The 11,100-nt window shown below is 44.6% G+C and overlaps 1 protein-coding gene across 1 annotated transcript; it reads right to left on the bottom strand.

Annotated features, from left to right (window-relative positions):
* Positions 1-5,569: 5,569 nt before the first annotated feature.
* Positions 5,570-10,382, bottom strand: LOC147798094 (TLC domain-containing protein 2-like). The gene is made up of 4 exons (XM_087141680.1): positions 10,092-10,382; positions 8,832-8,914; positions 8,135-8,217; positions 5,570-7,187 (listed from the first exon to the last, which is right to left on the bottom strand). The coding sequence occupies exons 1-4, from the start codon at positions 10,277-10,279 to the stop codon at positions 6,801-6,803; spliced, it is 741 nt and encodes a 246-aa protein (XP_086997806.1). The 5' UTR covers positions 10,280-10,382; the 3' UTR covers positions 5,570-6,800.
* Between the last annotated feature and the right edge of the window lie 718 nt (positions 10,383-11,100).

Genomic DNA, 11,100 nt, shown 5'->3' with positions numbered 1-11,100 from the left:
AAGATGTATCAAATAAAGGGTGATAAGAGAGGGCAAAGGGCAGTGGTGGGACGTGACTACGGGAGGGGGAACGGGGACAAGTGCCCCCAGCGAATGCCCGTGCCCTGGGTGCCCCCCCCATTTGAAATCCATGCTCCATGGTTCTAGCCATTTTGAAGCAGCGTTCGAAACCACCGTGTTCAAGCTCTGACTAGAACCAGTTCTAGTGAAACCGACATCTAAGCCGAATCCACTCGTTTCGAAAACGCTCTTTAGCGTAACCATATCGGTGTCCAAAGATCTTATACGGCGCTACGATCTTTGTTGATGACTCACAGAATTACAGGTGATACTGAACATTATTGTTGATGCAGTATTGGACACAATAAGGGTTGTGATCGCACTGTGAATCAGCATAAGCGAATAGTCCCCCAAATAAGCAATAACTGTTATATTTTTGTTTCAGGATTCCGGAAGATCCCTTGGGTACGATTTTGATTGGTGCAGCGGCTTTTCTTGTTGGTGGGCTACTTTTGCCACCACACTTCTTCACTTCAGAAATCTATGATTATGGCAAAGGCCATCCGATTGTGAATGCTATGAATATTCATGAGTCACTTGTCAACCAAACAACCAGCCTAGGTACGAAGCAGAATTAGAGTTTAAAAAAAATTGGAACTGTTTTTTTTTAAATTAAACAGTAACGTTACTTAATAGCCCCATAAATAATGCTGATATGCTGGACAACCTGTTCTCATTGGTCTATCCGCCATGGTTACACACCCACAAAAACCAACATGGCATATTTTCTGAAACTTAAACCAAGTGGTAATTGCCCCCTAACAATACATTTAATAAACAGTTTCTTATCCACAGCACTGTCTAGTATTTCTGGATGGATTTCAAGGTGAAATTGAGAGGACAAAATGGAATATCTGTATCGGTTGGCAGATTTCTTTCTAGAATCTGATGAAAACAAGTCGGCACATTTTTACAGTATGTAAATTAGATTTAGACTGTGGATAAGTTGGCCCGAACATTTTTGCTGAAAATGTTTTTCCCCAAAAAACACTGGGTTGAATTCTCAGAAAGGCGATATTTTCTTGTCAAGGGGCAGGGGTAGTCCATCATTATTGGCATTAATTATGGGACTAGTATATGCTTTGCAAGTGAGACTTTTACTTGCCTCACTGGGAAAAGATCCTTACAAGTGAATGGAATCATCACATAGTCATTTGTTAAACCCCGGTTGCTGAAGGTCCTTTGCAACCCATTTGACGGGCGACGCACGACGGGCGACGCGCGACAGGCGACGGCAGATATGGAATTCCATAGTAGACCCATTGGCATTAAATGTTTTTCCATGAACGAAATAAGGAGGCGAGTGTTGCCAGACTGTGCTGCCCCTTGATCTGTTTCTCTTACACCGTCAATACTAAACATTCACTATACAGATACTGTTTATTTTTTTCCCCATTGAGATCACTAGGCAGAAATGGACCCGAACACGGTTGAAATCGGTTTTATTGTCGAACATTTAAGAAATTAAGAATATAAATAAAAAAATATCCATGTATTCAACCCAGAAAATCGCCCTTGGAGTTTTGCACTCACGAAATTAAAAAAAAAAATAGGTGAGGGAAAAATCTAAAAGTTATGTGGTGTTGACCAAGCATTCAGGCGCACGGACTCCTGAAATTCGCTAGGAATCGCAGTTACCGGCTTCCATATAGGACTCTTCTGGGATCTCGGGGTTCCCGGCCCACCACACTTCCTCCCCTGCCCATCCATTTAACCCCAAAAAGGGTTCGAGCGACCATGCAAGGGAGGAAACGAGACAAGCCCCTAAGCCCTGGCCACCGAGGAGGCCATAACGTCTCGAACCTGTACTAAGGCGCTCACCTGGACTTCGCGGACAGTCCCAGCAGAAGAGCTTACCCGGTTGGCTAAGGTACTGTTGGTGTTTGGCGGGGGGGAATTAGAGTCTCTTATAGCTACTGACTGACAGCAAGCTTTGGGAAAATAAAAGTCATCAGTGGGATTCGAACCCACCGCCTGATGATCTGATGAGCAGTAGCTTAACCATCTGGCAATTTCCGAGAATTGCTTTTGGCCGTTCATATTACGACGAAAACAAAATCATTAACCAAGTTATAATGCACAGAATTTTGCTCTGCAAAGACCAAGTGATTAAAAGGCTACAATAGTGCATCATGTAGCAAAAATGCACAAGGGGCCAACACACAGTTCTCACTGGCAGCTTTTCCTTCGTAAATTAAAATTAATGCGCGCGCATCAGTATGGTAAAGGCCACGGACTACACGTCCGTCCGGACACGTCTCAACTCTTGAAGGTTGCACTACACCAATATACGCGCCAGTAGGAGTGCTCTGCCCAATTCAAGGAGAAATCTTCGCCAGACCAAGGCGCTGAAAAGTACCCCAAGAGTTTATTTGAAAAAGCAGAGATTGTGTGGCCCAAGAAATTGTGGGATTGTGGAAGAATGGCCCTGAATGAACTCCCCAGATTCAAACGCTCCCATCCCAGGGCGAAGCATAGAGAAATGCTACTGAAAAATTGTTCCAAGAGACTGAAAAGGTGGAGGGATGTCATTTGAAAAATGGCCGCTGATGACAGACTTCGGAGCGTTCACTTTTTGGGGGGTGAGTTTGTTTTGGGAGGATAATTAGAAATTTCAAAATCAATTGAAAGCTGAATGACCAAAGAACACTTTTTGGGGGTGGGGGTGGGGGTGGGGTTGAGAGGCCCGAGGACCTCGGTTGCCTGCGCAAAGCACGGGACCGTTCCGTAACCTGAAGTCCCCCCCCCAAAAAAATGCAAATTATGCAGGACTAAAAGTGCCATCAGAGCAAATGACACTGAGTCCTGACATCTCACATTATTACAAGCAAGAAATGGCCACTTTGAGGTAAAGAATTGCCGTGAAGGTAAAATATCTTCAGGGTATCGTCATCTCCTGGTGAGTAGCAAAAAGATGTCGACATCCTGGTTGCAGGATGTCATTATCCCATGATTAATTATATCATGGAAGATGTGTTCCTTCCTCCATGATTATATCACGAAGGCTGCCATCGTGTGATAAACTATCTCGGGATGTCGACTTCATATACTTTAAAGATCCTGTAATAACTTTTTGTAAAAGGATGTTCTTATGCTGTGATTAATCAACTCGAGACGTCAACATCTTGCCGATATGAATGTGTCGTCATCCCGACGAAAAATTGTCAGGATCTCAACAAGTCGATGGCAGGTCCAGGGCTCCGTCAAACAATGCTGCTCCCCAAAAATAAAAACCGCTGTCAAAACTCAGTTAAACAAAGGATGGCAGTGAAAGGCGTCCGTACCTTTAAATCGGGATGTAAACGGACGATTTTTGTAAATACTTGACTCGTGATCTAATCTGTTGACAAAATTTTCTAAATTAGCAGAGAATTACTTACCGTCACCGAAGAGGGGAAAGGTCGCCTGGGATCAAAAGCACGGCCTGCTTAAGTTTAGCAGGTGGTGATATTTACATGCCAAGTTGTCTCGCGTCTCCTACTGCGTTCGACCGACCGTCTCTTTAGGGATGATTCGTTAACATGGATAATACAAGCATTTCGTGGCGTATCCAGGTAAACATTTCTACCCTGAAAAGTGGAAGTGTTAGTGCTTTCAATAAAAAAAAGGCAACATGTCTCCAGGAAGTGGGAACGTTGCCGCTCTGCCCCGCTAGATACGCCACTTGCAGTAACTGCAAGCGTCTGCCTAAACGGAATCGGCCGGTGCAGGGTGGGGCTGGAGTGGGGAAGGCTTCTTGGAAATTGTCACATCTGCTGCTCCCATTTGCATCATCGATATCCCTTCCTACATCTTAGTTGTACTCGAAATAAAACATATACTTGCAAGTCAACTTACGATTGTCTTGGTATTATAGCCCACACGATAAAGAAGGGTAAAACGATGAGGCAAGTCAGTTGGTTTTCATTACACTTCTGGAACGCAGGTGTGCGAGAACGCTGAGGTGTGTTGTGTAAGACTGGAAATGATAAGCCGAAAAGGAGAATAGATAGTACATGTACTGGTGGTATATGCCTACTTCAATTTCAATGGGACAATTTGTCGCCATGTGTCTTCTCCAAGTACAGTGCTTCTCTTTCGAGTACTCTTAGCGACACCAGGCGGAGTTCATTGCTACTACATCCTCCAGTTTTGGTTGCCATAGTGGTGTATTACTGATTCATTTCAATGAAAACCTGAACAAATTACAGTCACGGCCTGGGGTCATTTGTGCAGCAGTGAGTTTGACGAGAAATAAGCCAAACTAGATCATCCTTCGCTTAGCGGTAGTTACCTGGGTCATAAATTTGTGTTGATGGTAATTCAATGGATAAGAGTCAGATATTTTTCCATTTGTTGGCCTGCGGATCTGACAAACCATCAAAAAGAGAAACAGTCGACACTGGAAGTATTTTCGATCCAGTGCGAGAGTAGTACTGGTCTGCAGACCACACTGAAACCTTTCAAGTTCACTCGTGAGACACTAAACCCAGTTGTCACGGTATAGACTAATCCGATTAAACGCCAATGCAGTGGCACCGCACTCACACGCACATTCTACAGCTTGACGCGCGCGTGCATTTGGCAAATCGCGACATCCTATTGGTCGAACAGGCCCGTAACGCGCGCGTACCACCTGTTCATGAGCGTTGTGCCACCGCAGTAATGGCTTCTAATTCTGCTGGTCGAATTACACTATACCGCCACCAAATCAAATTCCACACCAATGCCAAGACACTGTAGTAGACACAGCAGACGACGCCAACAGTCCCCTCTCGGTTGGGCCTGTCAGCGTTACTACAATTTACCGGGGACAGTCTCTCCGAGGTGATCCAGAAATTGAAGAAAAGCTTCTGAAACTCCGTCGTCACGGATCGCCAAAGTTGCCTCCACCAACTGAATGAGCGCCCTCCTGGTATTGAAAGGCAAGCGCAAGTGGGTTGAGGACGTCCCTCGGCACGAATGAACTGGTCAAATTGAGCTACCTCTCAAGCGATGGGATCCAAGATGGCCTGGCCAACAAGCCGGGAACAAGCTCGAGGGGAACAGCAAGTATTATCATGAGTATCTTGAAGTTGGGATTATGATAATCAACATGCATTGCAAGAACGCCACCGCGGAAGCCCTGAACATGAATACGTTCATAAACTCTATTTTGAATTATTTGGATACCAAATACCAGACAGCATGAAAGAAAGTCTCAGTAGTATAGAATTCCATATCTGCCGTCGCCCGTCTTGCGTCGCCCGTCGCACATCGCCCGTCGTCCTTTCGTTTTTTCACACTTGCGCTTTATCGTTTCACATGTACATGTACTTGTTCGATCGATCCATAATGCCTGACTCTCATTTTACCATTAGAACTAGGTGATGTATTCGTTTTTGCCGTTGCGCCGAACTCCACTTGAAAGAAGAAATAATATCCTTTCATTCTAAAAAGACTGACATGGGTAAAGTGGCGTGTATATGACATAATACCATTTTTGTTACATAAATAAAAGAACAAAATAGACTCTTGTTAGGGTAGGCTGTTTTTCTTGGTAACTTAGTTACTCTAGACGTAACTTTACTCGTTAACGGCCTGACGTTACGGCTATAGCCTATGTAATATTTCTGTCTCTCCCTGGCCCTGCACGAAATCCCACAGAACTGAATGTAAATAATAAATGATTTACAATGTTTGATTCCTTAATATTTTTCATAAGAGACGAACTGATTCAACATTATTTTGAGGGCGGGTCTACCTATGATGAAATCTGCTGTATACCCCAAATTAGACATGACTTGAGTTGCAGGTAGGCTCACAGAAGTCTTTTAAATGTTTTTAAATCTGATACATTAAAAAGGTGTTGTTAAACGTCGAATGTACATTTCCAAACCGAATGAAGTTTTACGAACAAACCATCCCCGTCGTTCGAACTCATTTTCCCCGACATAAAACATAGGTTTCGAACTGGCACATGCATTTCATCACACATCTTATTTCATCCGCCTTTAAAATACATTCGATTCACTCGAATGCGTTCTGTTACTTCTGTTCAGAAAGTTTCACATCCGGAGGGGCACTTGTACTTATGATGATTTACACTTACGTCACTATTAATTGGCTCCTTGGTTCATCTGGCGTCACTGCGAAACATGAATTATGCATGTCTCTTGGCAATGGCATCGCATGATGCCTGGCCGCACGCACTCCCACCCACCATGGAAAGACACTGTGGAAGATCACAGAGCAGCTCCGGTCCATGGGTGCATTGTCCCAATTCAAGGAAAATCCCCTGACGACATGTACATGTATAGTGTGAGATAAAATATTTCCACCCGAAATAGGGAGAAACTTTAAAAAGTCTTTTAACTGACTACTTTGTTCACAAGTGGGCCACAGCTGTGGTTTCTGCCAAGTCGGCTACATGCCAATGAAGGGATTGTGCAATCTGGGACTTACAGCACGATTATGGGATTTAATAATATTGTGAAACTTAGACTGTCTTTGAATGCACGAGGGGGGGGTTCTGTGAGGCCTAAATGTATCAAAGAGGTGGTGCAACTACTTAGCAATGGCGGCTTCTTTGGTGGGAACTGCATTTTGCTCGTTCGCAAACGTAACGACTCTGCAGACGTTATTAGTAGTGGTTCCGTCTTCAATCGTAGGATTTGCCACGAAGTAAGACGAGTTTCGGGCAGTTGACCCTATGAACAAATCTTAGAAGAATGGAGGATTGCATGCTTTTTAGAGGGTCTCACGGAGGCTACGATCTGTCGTCAGTTCTCCATGATGAAGTCAACTTTTTCGATCTTAGTGCTCAGGAAGTCACTGTGAAGTAGTCGCCAGATCATCGTGCTGTTGATGGCCAAGATCACCGGTGGGATCAAGGGAGCCAGGAACGCCAACGCCCGCGGCATCTCCGGGTGGACGCCAGTTGCCGCCAGGTAGCAGTTGAACACTATGGGCGCCAGGCGACATGTGATGGCCGTCGCGATGTTGAGGACACGGTGCATGCGGTAGAGGGAGGAGTCTTTGGAGAACCCGTAGATCAGCAAAACCTGCCGAGAGTGCAGGAACACGGCGCTGATTTCGGGCAGCAGCGATATTATTCCCAAGCCCATTTCTGCCTGGTACGTTGCCATCACGTAGTATGACAAAGCTACCTGAAAAGTATTTTCAAAACAACAATTAAAACCTCTGCAAGGTCATTCTACTTTACCTTAAAAAGCTATTTTTGTTTTAATGAACTACGGAAATGTGGCCATTGCAGGTACCACTGCAAGCTTATTTGAAGTATGGTGGACACAACAGGAGGGCGCAATTTGAAGTGAGTAAATTCTAGCAAAAGATTTTACCCCAAACCTTATAGCGCCTTCCTATTGTGTCCGCAATACTTCAATAGACTTATGCAAATTTACGCCCCCAGCCAAGTGATATGAGCCCCTAGCCGTACCAAGAGAAGGCGCAATTTCACAAGCAGTGGAGGCGTCTTTGGTGGGAAATGCAAACCTTACAATCGTATCGCTGCCAACAAAGGAACATTTACGCAGAGACCATACATTAAGGAATAAATTCGTTAGCCGTACTATTCGCCTGTGTGGCGAGTACCAAAAACACACGCCCTCTTTTGTTCCGCTCGGAGCAGATACACTTAACTCCCGAAGGATTCAACAGTTTCCATACACTGAGGAAGAGTACAGAGATGCAAAGAACTGAAGGTCAAACAAAAAATCGTTGCATGTTTCCTGCAACAAGTTTAAGATTAAAATCAATAGAATTTGAATATCAAGGCTATGTGGGAGGTCTGTTGTGGACATGGGCTGGATATCGGACAAGACTGTTTCACATACATTTAATTATTATGAGCCTCAAACTGGACCAAGAGGGGCGCACTTTTCCTAGCAACAGGCCGGGGCTCCTTTGACAGGAACTGCACTTAACTGGTTCACAAACGCGTATGAAATGCAAGCGTTATGATCACGTCACTAGTGTTAATGTTCGCTACCAACAAAAGTACACTCCCAATCTCGACCGATAAGGGGTTGCTTCTTCGAACAATGCAGTAATGGGAGCGGATGCACTAGCCGTCAGGTTTGGTGAGTTTACTTACAAGAACGTGATGCAGAAGGACGCCCCACTTCTTATATACGCCAGAGTGGATCAGAATGTCCCACGTGTCGTACAAGAAATACCCTGACGACAGGTAGAAAGAAGAATGGATTATGTCAATTTAAGACAGACTGCTCTCCTTACAAGCAAAATGTAAAACAAAAATAACATGCAGACACTGAAATGGCACACTTGACACAAGGAACCTTTTGGGGGGAGGGGGTTCTTTTTATGGGGAAATATCAAGTCTTCTCGGCGTGCCAATTTATGCTCCGAGTGTAGACAACTAAAGACGCCGTTGATGCACACAAGCGTAAGACGTAAAGACTAGTCTCCTCTCAAGACTGGCAATAAAGCCATTTTCCCCTTCAAAGTGCATTGTGTATTCCCAGACAGTTGTGTACATGTAATTACAAAACAAACTCCCTGGTTACGGTGCTGAGCAGTTCAGATACAGGGCCGTTGTGTATATGGAAACTCGAAGCAACATTGATGTCAGGTACGCCAACCAATTCAATTTTTACGTGTGTAATCAACCGTGTAAAGACAGTTGTCGGAAAATAAAAAAACCTATATATCACCTCCGTCAGTGGAGCATAACACCCACAAGGTAGCAAAACTACGCTTATTGCATTGAGTCAGGGTTAGCGATGAAGTGGTGATTTTCGGAGAATAAATATACCAAAAATCAGTCTTACCGGTTGCAATAGCCAGACTGGCTTCGGCAGTGCTTGCATAGTATGTATGGCTATACAGCAAGAGTTTGGGCTGGGTGAACAGACTGAAAAAAACATAAATAAGATATGTTTGGGACAAAACAGTGTTGTCTTTACCGCAGTCAAGCAATTAAACATAACCTTTCTACCAACATGCTGAGATTGTCCAGTTCCTGAACAACAGTTATCAGTGGCTACACAACACATCCAACAAACCTCTTAATATACGTTTAACATTTACGCCTGTTCACAACTGAAAGCGAGTTGAAGTATCTAATCACTTTAACACGCATTATGAAAATAGTACATAGGCTTCTGCCAGTGCGTATTTATAGGCAAAAGGGGGCAAATGCTTGCCTCCCAACCGAATATAGAAAAGAAAATGAGTATTGTTTTGCTGATTCGGGTGAGAGTACAAAAGGGGACAAAAGAACCCATCCTTGCACACCGTTCTTTGTAGTTATTGTCAAGCTTCCTACAAAACGTGTGTGAAGGCCCGGAGAGAAGCGGGTCAGTGCATTACCAAGCTAACTTGTTCGATTAGGGGTTACGTACCGTGAAATAAGAAAACACACCATCGACTGCAGTACAGGCGCAGGCATGTACATGTACGTGTACATGTATAGTGTACATGTACAAAGTTGGACAGCGTGCACTTCTGGCCATTGTGTAAGAGCTTGAACAGTTACCAGCCTGTCGACATGAGTTGGTTCATGAGCATTAAAGGACTGTCAAAAACCGATCAGTCCCAACCGAAGTCGGTCAATATTTGCAGTTGTCTGTACGTTTGGAAACAGTACAAGTTCCTTGTGTCATATACATGTAAAACATCACGTTAGACCTACTTCTTAAAACTCGTTCCCTAAAGTGTTAGACCTTCTTTCTTTGCAAAAATTGTCCTAAAATTCAAAAGCCCTTCCTCGTGTATGATACTCGAAAATTGTGATGTTCCGGTATGGAATTCATGCCCTACACAATCGGACGCCTGCATATCGTCTGTTTCACGCCCTTTTAAGTGTCTTGATGAAAGTTAATCCCCCCTCCCCGCCTAGCTTTATTTCACAAGAACAGAAACCGGGGAGTCAGCGCAACAGTGTGTCCGGCTGACAATATAACATGACCCATGGCAGGCACCACTTTAGTCCATTTCTTATTCATGCTTGCGACGCTGGTGGCCCTAGTCAAATAGCTCAGACATGGACCGGGCAAAGTATCGCGTCACTGCTAATAACCATAACCTACCAATACACAGCAAGGACGGACAGAACGAAAGCGCTGAAACACGACGTGGTTGCGTTCCTCCACCGGTGGCGGTCCGTGCTGGCGTACTTCCCCGGCGGGAGCGGCACGAAACCCAGGTCCAGTGCCGAATTGAAACCTTGGTAACCAGCAGCAGAGACTACGGTCATGGCAGCAAAGAACTTGGACATGACTGCGACTCAGATTTTAACAAAAAGAAGCGCTCACCGGCGCAGACGACGGCCGCTGCCTACGACGGGTTGGCCACAGACTAGTACCTTCCGGCGGACCGTGAGGGCGCAAGTGACCGCTTCAGTAGTTAAAGCATGCACAATAGAGGCTTTTCGTGATAGCCATCTTGCAAGGCAAGTCTTTTGTTCCATAATGTTGCAGACCAGTAAATAAGCCGCCATAGACAACAATGATAAATATCCCCACTTCAAAAATTCAGGAAAAATACAAGTTTCTCAGGTGTTCAAGACACATATCAAACTAAGGCTCACTTCCTCATCTTGCATTTTTCTTTCAATTTTCAACAGCTTAACCGTTGACTTTTGAAGATATTTCTCTCCAGAGAAAATCACCCGTCGAAACAGTCATGAGGCCCATCGCTATTTTGAAATTTATGCCTACACTCCATTGCAAAACAGAACGATTTGGAGGGCCCCGTTTGGTCCGATACTTTCAGAAATCCAAGCTGACAGTCCTGCCCCTAGATTCCATCCTTTAACAAACCACCCAGTCAACGTGCCACGAAAGGCTCTGATAGCAGAGAATTTGACAACCTACAAATCGTGATTCGGACCGTGCAGGCGATTTTGGACCTATTTACTGGGCTGCAACCACAGGGAAACTTCCCTGTGGAACAATTGAAAGCATGGGTCTGCAAGATGGCAACCACATACACCTGGAAACCCTCTACACTTTGGTTTTCTACACGTGCACCGCATTGTTCCAGAAAGATTTCAAACACTTATCTTTTAACTTGCTCTCGAAGTGAAACGCAATCCTT

The sequence above is a fragment of the Acanthaster planci genome, linkage group LG09 (assembly GCF_054643075.1).
Source record: "Acanthaster planci isolate LZ-2023a linkage group LG09, COTS_SCS, whole genome shotgun sequence".
Classification (NCBI taxonomy): Eukaryota; Metazoa; Echinodermata; class Asteroidea; order Valvatida; family Acanthasteridae; genus Acanthaster; species Acanthaster planci.
The sequence above is the reverse complement of the archived record's forward strand: the minus strand, read 5'-3'. Positions and strand labels throughout refer to the sequence as shown.

What these genes read in the sequence shown, in the direction of transcription:
- LOC147798094 (XM_087141680.1), bottom strand. Translation starts at nt 10,279, where the DNA reads ATGTCCAAGTTCTTTGCTGCCATGACCGTAGTCTCTGCTGCTGGTTAC. An exon ending in CAGTCTGGCTATTGCAACCG is followed by an intron (nt 8,218 to 8,831) that starts GTAAGACTGATT and finishes ACCTGTCGTCAG; the next exon opens with GGTATTTCTTGTACGACACG. An exon ending in TCCTTCTGCATCACGTTCTT is followed by an intron (nt 7,188 to 8,134) that starts GTAAGTAAACTC and finishes AATACTTTTCAG; the next exon opens with GTAGCTTTGTCATACTACGT.